Source organism: Rattus rattus, chromosome 12 (assembly GCF_011064425.1).
Source record: "Rattus rattus isolate New Zealand chromosome 12, Rrattus_CSIRO_v1, whole genome shotgun sequence".
NCBI lineage: Eukaryota > Metazoa > Chordata > Mammalia > Rodentia > Muridae > Rattus > Rattus rattus.
In genome coordinates, this window is record NC_046165.1 from 71,599,547 (window position 1) to 71,612,897 (window position 13,351).

At 43.6% G+C, this 13,351-nt stretch overlaps 1 protein-coding gene across 1 annotated transcript; it reads right to left on the reverse strand.

The window, feature by feature from the left end:
• Positions 1-67: 67 nt before the first annotated feature.
• On the reverse strand, positions 68-13,340 carry Tox4 (TOX high mobility group box family member 4). Its single transcript, XM_032918208.1, has 9 exons — positions 13,221-13,340; positions 12,988-13,056; positions 7,834-8,076; positions 6,725-6,985; positions 6,189-6,419; positions 3,143-3,223; positions 2,170-2,913; positions 1,687-1,850; positions 68-1,154 (listed from the first exon to the last, which is right to left on the reverse strand). The coding sequence occupies exons 1-9, from the start codon at positions 13,224-13,226 to the stop codon at positions 1,094-1,096; spliced, it is 1,860 nt and encodes a 619-aa protein (XP_032774099.1). The 5' UTR covers positions 13,227-13,340; the 3' UTR covers positions 68-1,093.
• Between the last annotated feature and the right edge of the window lie 11 nt (positions 13,341-13,351).

Here is a 13,351-nt window from a genome sequence, read left to right on the forward strand (position 1 = left end):
CCAACTAAAAGAGCTTGATATAAAGAACGGCCTATGCAGTATTGTAAATGAATGCACATTTAAAAGATGTTTCATCACAGATTCTTTACTTTGTAAACCTCTTATTAGGGTTATAGAGTTCTGCTTCTTACATGCAAAACTGGTAACCAAGTCAGGTAAAGAAATACTTGTAGAGAGAGAGGGTTCTGGATGATGTCTTTCCCCTCTAGTTCAATGTGCTAAGACTGAGACAGAAACAGAATTTGTTTCTGTCAAGGGCAGGGAGGGCAGGGAGGTGAACCTTAAGATAGGACCTCACTAGGTAACCCTGGCTAACTTCAAACTCAGAGATCCAGCCTGCCACTGGCCTCCCAGGTTCTAGGAGTAGAGGAGAGCACCACCACACCCAGTCTGTTTTTTGAGACAAAGTCTACTATGTAAGTTCAGATTGGCCTTTAACTCAAAAATCTTCCTATAGCCACCTCCAAAGTACTAGGATTAAAGGCATGGGCCACCATGTTCTGGATGACCTTGAGCTCCTGATCTTCCTGCCTGGGGTCTGAACTCAGAGCTTTGTAGTGCTAAGCCATAACTCCAGGTCTACAAGCCTTCATCCTTGAATCACTGTGTATATTAATAATAGTAGGTTATTATACATTTTATTTTAAATCAGTATTTTCATTTCTCCTTCATTTGGGATTTAAACCCAATGCACTTTACCACTGAGCTGTAATCCTAAGCCTTTATTATCTCAGTGCTGTTTCCTCCTAGAACAAAGCTAAGCACTCTCCCAATAACATTTAGTCCAGTCCTCTGACAATTTTACTGACATTTCTTCTAATAACCCCTATCATCTGCTCCCATCGCCCTTCCCTGTGCTTGTGATAAGCTGGTAATTTTGTTTACAGTTGAGTAAAAAGCAATTCTAAATTACAGTAAATTTGCTGGCTCTGCTACATAGTCTGGCCGCTGCTGAAGAAAGAAAAGGGAGGTGGAGGCATGAAGGACTATTGGTAAAGGTCAGGCACTACCAGAAGCCCAGCTTATGTGTCAAAAGCAGGCTTTGGGACTCATGTCCGGCAGATGAATCTTCAAGGCTTGGAGAAGAGGAAGGCTACTTCACAAATACCACAGAGTTCGGATTTCTAGAGGCCACCCAGGCCAAGAATACATCCCTAAGAGAGAAAGATATACACAAACTTATTATAACAAAACCATATCCAAACATTCCCTACTCTCAAAAGTATAACATCATCAGGTAGCCTAAAAGGTACATGTGGTGGGTGGTGTCCATCCTTCTCATAGAGGGCACACATGCCGTTTCTCAGATATAGTACTTTCCTTGGGATATTTTTGGTAGAAGGGCAAAGTTTTCACTTACTACTCTTTCCCCTTAGCATTTACTCTGCTGCTTTCCCCTTAACCATCCCTTACCAATTTCTTTGACACTGGTAACTGAAATCAGGACCTTACCCATGCCAGGTGAGCAGTTGTCAGTTGAGCTAAATACTCATCTCTAAGCAGATGGGAGCATCTCTAATCAGATATCCACCCATCCATCTACCCACCTACCCAGCCACCCAGCCACCCACCCACATATATCAAGTGGCTCTGCCTAGTAAGGTCATGCCAGTACACACTCACGGGTACCATGCTCCTCACCAGTTTAGCTTCCCTAACTTGAGTTAGAAGGACGGTTAAACTCACCTGCAGTGCTTTACCACACACTCATTGCTGCAGTATTCGTTGTCCCAGTCCTTACTGATAACAGGAGGGTTCTCGCAACCAGACCTCACACATCGAGGCTGAGGGGACAGTGTCACAGGGGATCCACTCACCAATTCAACATCCATCTGGGAAGGGGACTCCACCTTAGAACAGGGAGCATGACAAGAACGGATTAGAGTGCTACTACCTCGTCAGAACATCTGCCACACCCCTTATAGAAGGAGTTTCTCATTTATAACCAGGCTTACGGCTCCAGGAAGCAGAATGAAGTCTTATGAATTTCGTTTTAAAATAGCTTTATAAAGTGAAGCTGACACGCAGAGGCAGGAGAATCAGGTTCAAGTCTATCTCTGGCTACACAGTGAGTCCACATGTCCTGGCCAACATGGGACCTTATCTTAAAAAAAAAAAAAAAAAAAAAAATTAAAAAACAAACAAAAGAAAAACCAAAATAAGACTTACCTCAGGAACTACATCTGCAATCATTTCACAGATTGTCTCAGGAGAGGTTGCCTCTACTGTGTGGGCCTCGGGGCTGCTGTTCATAGGCTGCTCAGGGCTGCTTTCTACAGTTGGAGGGAGCACTGTAGCCTGCATTTTCAGAGCAGGTGGAGGCGCGATCTTGCTCTGCAGAGGAGGCGGCTGCTGCTGCAGGTTGATTCTAACTTTCTGAGGTGGAGGCTGCTGCATGGCCTGAAGGGGAGGAGGTTGCTGGAGAATGGTGACTTGCTGTTGAGTTGGGGGCTGAGGCATCTGTTGCAATGGAGGAGGCTGCAGGCGGGGTGGAGGCAGTTGCATAGAAGCAGCGGCAGCTGCTGCTGCCTGCAACACTGACCGAGTGACAATCTGGGCCTGCTGGCTTGGCTGAATAGTAGCTGTACTTGTTTGGCCCAGCTGGAGCCCACGGGAGGTAACCACTGTGGCTGGGATAACAGTAACCATTCCTCCTTGAGACATGGTAATAGAAGAAGGCAACATTTGTTTGGTAATAATCAATTTGGTGATATTGGGCTGACCTCCAGGCCCAGAAGATGCCTGGTTTGCCACATAAGATGAAAGCGTGGAATTAACTACAATGCAAGGGGACAAAGCAGGGGACTCCGTTGAGGCTGGTGCTGGAGATGCTGGGTCAGCAGTAGTCACAGGAGGTGGTGAAGGAGTCTGTGACTGTGGCACAGGATCTAATTCCACTGTTTCCACAGTAGCCTAAAAAAAGACCAAAACAAAAAGGCAGCACGTAATTTACTCTCCACTGTAGCGCACATTCATTCTCATTACAACATGAAAAGTTATCATGGAAAAATACTTCCTTAAGTAAACACTGGAAATAATGGATAAACTAAAAGTGATTGTGCGTGTGTGTGTATGAATGATTTACCTATAACAATTAGAAAAAAAGTAATTGCCTTAAGGCATGTATTTATTGTAACCTTACCTGACACTCCTGGTTGTCTTTATAAGCAGCTAGTGCCTTGAGATACTCTTTCTTGGCAGCTTCAGTTTTCCGCTTGTACACCTACAGGAAAGAGTGTTTCAGATGAACCCCTGCTAAGTCTGGTAAGTGTATTGTCCATCAGGAACTCAGTTCAACCTCTCACGGAGGTGAACAGCTCCATGACCATATAAAGCATAAAACCATTTCCAATAATTTACTTAGCTCAACACTGCCCAACTCAGGAAATTTCCCCTAGGACACGTGTAAGCTGTCAACGATGACCTCGAGAGTCCTTACCTCTTGTATGTCTCTTCTCACACCAAAGCTGAAGGCTGTTTTCCCTGTTACTGAATCTGGGCTATCTCTGTGACTTGTTTGATCATTAGAATGTTAGATATCTATGAATTTGAGGCCAGCCTGGTCTACAAAGCCAATTCCAGGACAGCCAGGATCCCACAGAAGCCCCGTCTTAAAAAACAAAACCCCCCAAAGCCACACGAAAGGCTACAAGGAATAACACAGCAACTAACAGATGGACGGAAGTATCTGCCAGCTCTAGCCAGCCACACTCCATCGTTTGGTTAAAACAAATTCAGCCTTCTGTTTAGATATTGAGGATTTGCTTTGACAGAAGATACAGGCACAGAGGGTAATGATAATTACAGCTATCTTCAGTTTACATGCCTTGATGATTCATACCCTCAACCCCCGCCAACACACATACTCCACAAGCTAGCCTCGAAACTCATGATCCTCTCTCTCTCTGCCTAAGTGCTAGAACCACAGCAGTTTCTCTTTCCTAAAGGCTAAAGAGATGGTGTATATGTGTCTCAGTGTTGTTGACGCCAAATAGCTATTCGACCCTGCCCTCCCCTCCCAAGTACAACTGGGACTACATGCATATGCCACTATTACCAGTTGATTTTTTTAAAATTCTGTTTGAATCTAGGGAACACACACACACACACACAAGGACACAAGGGAAAACACACACACACACACACACACACACACACACACACACGGTTTTCAAGCTTACACTTAATGAGAATACCATTAATGAAACTATACCTGAAACTTTGAGGGGCAGTTTCAACGTGTAACTTACCAAGAAATATCTTAACTTTACAAATAGAAAAAACACAAGGCTTTGGAAAGTTAGCCTAAAAACTAACCAGTTAAAGACAGAAGAACAGAAGAGGAATCAGGCACTACTGGATGTTACTTGGAATTTCAAGTTAAGGGGACAAGACTGCCCAACTGTATCATTTAGAAGCTCTATGACCTTAACTGGGCAGAGAACCTCAGAGTCCCTCTTTATATCTTCTCCTTCCTTCCTTCCTTCTTTCCTTCTCTCTCTCTCTCTCTCTTTTATTTTTTTTTTTTTTTTTTTTTTTTTTCTTCTTTTTGAGACAGGGTTTCTCTGTGTAGCCGTGGCTGTCCTGGAACTCACTCTGTAGAGCAGGCTAGTTCAAACTCAAAAAGTCTGCTTGCCTCTGCCTCCTGAGATTAAAAGCATGCATCACCACACCTGGCAGAATTCACCATTAGTAAAAGGAGAATTATTTTACAGCTTTGGAAAGATGCAGTATTTTTATAATGAAATTTTATTAGTTACTTATTCTGTGTGTACATGTGTATGCTCTTGGGTGTGCATGTAGAGATTAGAGGACAAGGTAATTCTTCCCTTTCACCATGAAGAATATTGGGTTCAAGATCATCAGATGCCTTTACACAGTGGGTGCCAATTCGCAGTCCCACGTACAGTTGGGATTTTTTTAGGGTAGAGATTTAGCTCAGGAAGAGAACAGACACTTAGCATGTATAAAGCCTTGGGTCTGTTACCCAGCACAACAACAATAACCAAATTAAAATGATTTTTTTCCTGAATCTTCTAAGATAAAGTGTGTGAGTCAGGCAGTGGTGACTTACAACTTCAATCCCAGCACTCAGGAGGCAGAGGCAGGTGGACCTCTATTTGAGGCTAGCCTGCTCTACAGAGTGAATTCCAGGACAGCTAGGCTATACAGAGAAACCCTGTATGGAAACAAATGTGTTGATGCCATTAACAAAGAGCCCTCTGACAGGTAAAGATGTGTGGTAGTTTGAATCAAGAATGGCCCTCATGGGCTGGAGAGATGGCTCAGTGGCTAAGAGCACTGACTGCTCTTCCAGAGGTCCTGAGTTCAATTCCCAGCAACCACATGGTGGCTCACAACCATCTGTAATGAGATCCATGCTCTCTTCTAGTGTCCACTGAAGATAGCAACAGTGTACACACATAAATCTTAAAAATAATCTTAAAAAAAATTGCCGCCCCCCCCCCCACTTAGCCACCAGAGACTTGCACTGCTTGAGTAAGACTGGGCAGTGTGGCCTGTTGGAGGGAGCATGTCACTGGAAGTGGGCACTGAGGTTCTAAAGGCCAAGCTGGGCCCACTGTCCCTGTTTCTGCTGACAGCAGATCAGGATGTAGAACTCTCAGCTACTTCTATGCTGCATGCCCCATGATGAGAATGGACTAAACCTCCGAAACCATAAGCAAGCCCCAATTAAATGCTTTCTTTTACATGAGTTTTCTCGTGGGCTGGAGAGATAGCTCAGTGGTTGAGAGCACTGACTGCTCTTCCAGAGGTCCTGAGTTCAATTCCAAGCAACCACATGGTGGCTCATAACCATCTGTAAAGAGATCTGATGCCCTCTTCTGGTGTGCCTGAAGACAGCTACAGTGTACTTATATATAATAAATGAATAAATCTTAAAAAAAAAAAAAAACCAAAAGTGGGCTGGAGAAATGGTTCAGAGGTTAAGAGCACTGACTGCTCTTCCAGAGGTCCTGAGTTCAATTCCCAGCAACCACATGGTGGCTCACAACCATCTGTAATGGGATCTGGTGCCCTCTTCTGGCTCTCAGGTGTACATGCAGATAGAGTACTCATACATAAAATGATTAAATAAAAAAAAGTTGCTGTGATCATGTCTCCACACAAACAGAGTACTGAATAAGGTTCTGTCCACTTAAAGATGTTTACTACCCACAATTCACCTGTTTTTGCTCTTCTCCAAGACTGTCCCACATGGAAGCCACAATCTTGGAAACCTCCCCAAAGGTTGCATTCGGGTTCTGTCCCTTGATGGCTGCCTGAGTATCTCGGAAGAACAGTGCATACGCAGAGACTGGCTTTTGAGGTTCATTAGGGTCTTTCTTTTTTCTCTTCTTGGGAGCCTTTTGCTTTTTCCCTGTTTCCACTACCACTGTCTTCTGGGCAGGAAGTTGCTGTCGGAGAAAAATGGAGAGAATTAAAAGTCAGCAGAAGGGAAGAACTGGGTCTGGAGACCTTTAAGAAAAGGGTTTGATAGGAGCAAACTATGCTGGAGATGGCTCAGCAGTGGGGAGGTGGGGGAAAGCACACACAGCCGTGGCATCTAAGAGAAACGGAAGCCATGGTTCTGAACGTCACTTGAGGCTCACTAAGGACAGTGACTGAGATGGGAACCCAGAACCAAGGACAGATGACTGGCCTTTGCATGACAAGCATTTCCCTACAGTAACAGAAATGACTTTGGCAGGGAAGGCCTCACCCTCCGGAAATCATCAACACCATCCTCATGAAGTGAATTGGTAGGTGAAGGAGTAGTTGAAAGACGATCCTCAGGTGACTGGGCAGGTGGCAAGATGGTGCCACCTCCTAAACTCAAACCAAGCTGAGAACTCAGTTCTGACTGATCAATAGTGGTCAACTGGCTGTGTCCCATTAAGCCAGATGTCATGTCTGTCATCGGTACATCAATTGTAACAGGTGGGTTGGCACTATACTGAGTTCCTATGGAATGGTCCAGGTCCTGAGAGAAGCAGAAGGACTAATTAAACGCTAAGTATTAAAATACAATGTCCCCTCCTTATAAATCCCTGGGCTTACGTAGACTCTCATCATTTAAATCCTACAGAACAGCAGATCATCTGTCTGCATAAAAAACATGTTAGGGGCCAGGCTTGGCGTTACCGGCCCTGAACTCCAACACTGGGAGATAAGAGCCAGATGGTGAAAGCTCTGAGTGTGAGGCCAGCCTCATTCACATATGCAAGTTCCAAGTCAGTAGGGCTACATAGTGGGAACCTAACTCAAAAACAGAAAAGGACAAATAACTCATTCCATGTATCTGTGGGTACTGTACAACATACAAGCTAAACCCACTTGTATTTCTGTAATAACAGTTCTTGAAGTTGTAATGCATGGGCAATGACAGCAGAGAAGCTGAAGTGGAGACAGATGTCTGTCATCAAACAACGAGATGGAGACGTGCTACTGACGAAATGCTTGACACCTTAAAAGTTTATATTAGAGTCTACAATTGCTATATTTGGTTCAGCCCATTTTTTAATAAATCACTCAATGCGACACTTACACATTAGAATTCCAGAATATGAAGGCTATTACGAAAAACAAAACCCTTTTAAAACTTAAATAATTTTCATTTCAGAATATCCAACATTGGATATTTTATAATTTAAAATTATTTTTTTCAAGAAAATTGCAATCAGGTAAAATGAAGTCTTTGTCGTTCAGTCTTTAGCTATAACACTAGGAAAGAGGTACCACCCATGTTTAGCAGGCAATAGGGATTAACTTTTGTCTTCCTTGAACCACTCCTATGAGCCTGGGTGAGCTTACCCCTGTGTTACTTCTTACCATAGTCAAGCCCCCACTCAGGAGCCCCCCGCCCTGCTCCATCAGGCCATGGGTCATGCCCACAGGCATGTCCAATGTCTGGACCCCGTATTGAGCTGAGAAGCTGCCATCCTGGGAAGAGGAGGGGTCTGCCAGGTCATCAAAGTGGCCAACCACATCTGAAACAGCCAGTGAGGGATCAGAGTCCAAGGAGATAGGTGGGATTTCAAATTCCTCATCGCCCAAGCTTGGTGTATGGAATGTCTGCATGGAAAAATGGGGAAAGAATTAGTAGGAAGAGGAGAAATACTTCACTTTGTAACAAGATTCCGTAGACCACAGTTTACAAATAAAGCTCTTTTTAACCTTCAGATCTGTGGCCATGTCATACACCTGAGAATCCAACCCATTTCCTCTTTTCAACCTTTGCTAGCTTTGTCTTAAATTACTTCTCCTGTTCTAGTAAAATCAGCACAAAGAAGGAAACCGTCTACGATGCTTAATATCCACTACCGATGCTAAGAGACGCCAGTTATTTCACAACTTTAGACCACAGAAATTCGCTGTTCACCAACCAATCACTTTGTTGTTCTAGGGTTCATTTAGAGCAAATCCTAAAAGATAAAGCCATGGAAAACTTACCTACTCTGAAATATTTGCACTGAAGAGTTTCTTAGGACCATTATTTCAGTGTTAGCAACACAATTCTTAGTACATGATAATAAAAAAAGGATGGATATGAGCTACAGAGTGAAGTGAGGCCAGCACGCCTCACTCAACACAACAAGACCCTGTCTAAAAAACCAAAAGGTAAACAAAGGAGGAAAGATTAGTGCACCTGGCTAAAGACTGGTCCCTTCCTAAGTCAGACTATAAAATCAATCCTTTCTAGGTTTTGGGTTTGTTCCACACTCTACCCTCTTTTTCTCTCCTCTCTCTATCCGCTCCTTCCTTCCTTCCTTCCTTCCTTCCTTCCTTCCTTCCTTCCTTCCTTCCTTTCTTTCACTTATTTATTTATGTTTAGTTTTTGTTTTTTGAGACAAAGTTTCTCTGTATAATAGCCTTAGCTATCTCAGGACTCATTTTGTACACTAGGCTGTCCTCAAATTTACAGAGATCCTCCAGCCTCTGTCTCCCTAGTGCTGGGATTAAAAGCATGTCCCGTGACACCCAGGTTCTTTTAAAGACCTTGTCTCAAATGACAAGCTTCTTGACTGCTGGAATTATAATTCGTGTCATTACACCCAACCACCCCTATTCTGAATGGGGTCACTATTCCCAGAACTAACAGCAAATATACTATGATATATTAGACAGTTTCCTTGTGGCACTAAAAAACGGAAACAGAAGCATTTGGAGCAATACAATGTTTTAAGTAACAAGCAAGAGGCTTGTAGAAAGAGCTGTGGCTCACCAAGCTCATGACCTTGAACAGGTTTTCCTTATCTATAAAAATGGAGCCTATGGTCTGAACAATGTTGCACACTGGTTTTAGCCTGCAAGAGACGGAGCCAGGGAGGCGACCATGAGTTTCCGCCCAGACAGGGCTGTATAGTTTGTTTCAAGCCATCCTGTGAAAGACCCTATCTCAAGAAAACAAAACCAAGCTGAGTGTGGCAGCACATACCTTTAGTCCTAGCACTCCAGGGGCAATGCCCTTAGTCTAAATGTTCCCAGACTCTGGGCTTCTTTGAGGGAAAAGCCAGTTTGAGGATTACATTTATAAGAATGATGCCAAGGAGCTAGTGAGATGGCTCACTGGGTAAGGTGCATGCCACTATGCTACTAACATGAGTTCAATCCCTGGCCCTTAATGGGAGAGGAAGGGAGAGGGAAGGGAAGAGAGGGAGGGAGAGGGAGAGGGAGAGGGAGAGGGGAGGGAGAGGGAGAGAGAGAGAGAGAGAGAGAGAGAGAGAGGCGAGAGCGACGAGCCGAGAGAGCGAAAATGCACGAGTGATCGCTCACCTGCTCTCCACCCCTCACCACACCTTCAGGACACGCGAACACATATGTAGTAAGTAAATAAAATAAAATGCTATTAAAAATAAAAATAAAGATGATTATTGATTGAGGAAGGCAGAAGAGATGACAACAGTTGAGAACGTTTGCTGCTCTAGAAAAGGACACAGACTCAGTTTCAGCACCCGCTCTGCTCACAACTATCTTTAACTCTAACTCCAGGAGATCAGATACCTTCTGTCCTCTGCATGCACACTTAGACACACAAAGCATGAAAACTAGCATTCCTCCCCTCTCCTCATCCTACTCCCGGTGCTTCTCTATCCTCTTCCCTTTGTCCGGAGGCTCAAACTCAGAATCTTCCACATACTAAGCAAAAACCCTAAAACTGACCTATATACCAGCTATCTATTATTATTTTAAAAAATAGTTTCTTAGAGCTCAGTGGTTTAGAGCATTTGCTGCTCTTCCAGAAGACCAAGAAATGGATTCCCAGCACCCACATGGTGGCTCACAATGTGTATAAATGCAGACCCAGAGGAATCTCTTGCCCTCTTCTGACCTCCACGGGCACCAGGCACGTGGTGCACAGACATAGATGCAGGCACAACACCCATACACATAAAACCTCTCCAGCCCCTATAATTATATATTTGATATAAGTTCTTAACTTGAACACAGTCAATTTTTTTTCTATTATTTTATGGTTAATGCTCCATAGGGGCATTTTCTTTCTGATAATATAAAAACAAAATAAAATAAAAACCAAACAAACTTGAAAAATGACTGTTCTTCAGAAAGAATTGCTTTAAAAGGATCATCTATTTTTTAACTGGTCTGTGATGGCTCAAAATAAGGCTGGAAACACAAAACCCATACATTCATTAGCATAGAGGCTAAAAGCCAGGCATGGTGGTATATATTTTAATCCCAGAACTCAGGAAGCAGAGGCAAATAAAGGCCAGCCTAGTCACACAGCAAGTTTGCTGTCAGCCAAGACCACATAGTGAAACAATTCCCCCTAAAGAAAATGAAAACATAAAGTTTAAAAATTCACTGAGAGGCAGAAACAAGTAGGTGGACAAGTTGTAAGCAACAAGAACAGAGTCCAGGCCTAAAGGAGGCTACTGAAATGGAGCTTAAAACTCAGCTGCATGTCCTCTCCTCTCAACAGAAACCTCACAAGCCGTAACAAAACAAAACAAAGGGCAGGAACAAGCCTGGGAAATCCTTCCTTTTTCTGCCAGTGCTGGATCAAGGTCCAGCACACAGTAGGCCAGTGCTTCTCTCCCTAGTCCCTGGATGTTAAAAGTGCCATCCCTCATGGAGTTAGTCTTTGATCAACTTCAGACACAAGACTGGTAGGAAAAATAGGAAAGCTGTGTTCACTTTTTTTTTCCTTTTCGGAGACATGGTCTCTCTATGTAATTCTGGAACTTAAAGAGATACACACAGGGGTTGGGGATTTAGCTCAGTGGTAGAGCGCTTGCCTAGCAAACACAAGGCCCTGGGTTCGGTCCCCAGCTCCGAAAAAAAGAAAAAGAAAAAACAAACAAACAAACAAACAAAACAAAACAAAACAAAAAAAAGAGATACACACATGCTTCTGCCTCCCGAATGCTGGGATTACAATTATGGATGTGTAACACTACACCCAGCCTTGTATTTACTTTTAAAATGTACTTTCCTATAATAGGACAGTGTGACTTACAGCACTCCAAACAATGAAATTAGACCATAGAAGACCTCTTGGAAGGAACTCGAAATAAAATCACCAAGTGCAAGACTTAGTTTCTTTTCTAACTTTGCCACTCATTTGTGTCACACTTCCCTTTGCTTAGGAAAATATTCAATAAGTTGAAAAAAATAAACCAGCAGCCAGGAGAGCACACCTTTAATCCCAGGTAAGAGTTCTGTTTTGAATGGGAAGAATTCTTTACTGGAAAGGCAGAAGCATGTGGATTTCTTTGAATTTGAGGTCAGCCTGGCCTATATAGTGAGTTCTAGGGCAGCCAGAGCTATGTAAGGTTGTCTTTTATTAAAAAAAAAAAAAAAAAACAACAGCAGCAACAACAACAACAACAAAACAAAACCCAAAAGCAAACTAGCAATTACTTACTGTCAATCATCTCTCAACCATAGGATAAACTTACACAACTACTTTTGGTGCAAAAAAACATACAAATGAATTCACGGCACTTTGGGGGTAGTATATAATCCTCAAAAGAAGGACCCCCGCTCAAGTTCTCAAAAAATGGGAAAATTTCATACACTGCACCTTTTATTTTTGCTTGCCCAAATAAGTGTTGTTATGCTTATAGGAGGAGAATCTGTCAACCAAAAGTTTTTCACAATATCTTAGAGAAGTGGCTCTCAACGTTCCTAATGCTGCATGGACCCTTTACCACAGTTCCTCATGTTGTGGTGACCCCCAACCATAAAATTATTGTCGTTGCTATTTCATAACCAAAAGTTTGCTACTATTATGAATCATAAAGTATGTTTTCCCATGGTCTTAGGCGACCCTTGTTGAAGGCCTTAGAACCTCTGACAACCATTATTTTCTACTTCACACCATCTTTAAAAAGCAAAACAAAACAAACAAACAAACCCTCTTATTATGGTCATTTGACAACTGTAATCCAAAGGGGGAAGTAATCAGTTTGTGAAGAGAAACAGGAAACTGGGAAACAAGTGCTCTCTACTCCTTTTATGTTCTCTAGCAGCTATCTCTTTCCCTCTGTCCTTCCATAGCAAAGCAAACAGAAGCCACGTCAGTTAAGGTTAACCACTTCGATCAGAGAAGACCTTTCAAATGAAAGAGACCCACATAGAGTTCAAGAATTAACAACTGTCCGAGGTTAATCCCTGCTAGATGAACTACTATCTTTATCTTGATTTCTTTACTGAAAAAAAATTTTTTTCTTGCTGTCTCCCAAGATTGTTAGTTATTTCACCCCAACCAAAGAACAATTCCATTCGTTCTTTCTACTTGGAACAGAGAAACTCTTTAAGGAAATAGGCTGTTTTTTCAACATCCTGGTTTTCTGATGACAGCCGCTTTCCGTTCTTCCCCGGTCCACAGTCCTTAGAGGTGCTCGAAGCCTCGGACACTGTCCCCCTTCAGCTCCCGCCAGCCCCCGCGCTCACCCCCACCGTCCCCCCCAACCGCTGCCTAGGCCCTCCGGCGCCCCAGCATCAGCAGCTTTTGCTCACCTCGGCCCCTGACAGGAAAGGGTGCGAGGGCCCAGTGATCGTCAGGTAATTGTCATTTCCTCCGGGAAACTGTAAACCAAAAGAAAGCCGCGGGGATAAGTGAGCGGAGCAGGGGCGTGCTGAGACCCCAGTCCTCCCAGCACTCCCGAGCCCCCCTCGCTCCTCAGCATTCTCGCTTCTGCTTCCACCAGTCGGCCACGAACCCTCATTAACCCTCCAGACTTAGCCCCTACCTCCATCTTCACAACACCACCACCAGCGTCTCAGCGACTCCGCGTCCGCATCGCTCCCACCGCCCCCACTAAGTTCCGAGAGCGTCACTTCCTCAAGGAGTAGCGTCGCTCTCCGGTGATTGGACCGAGTC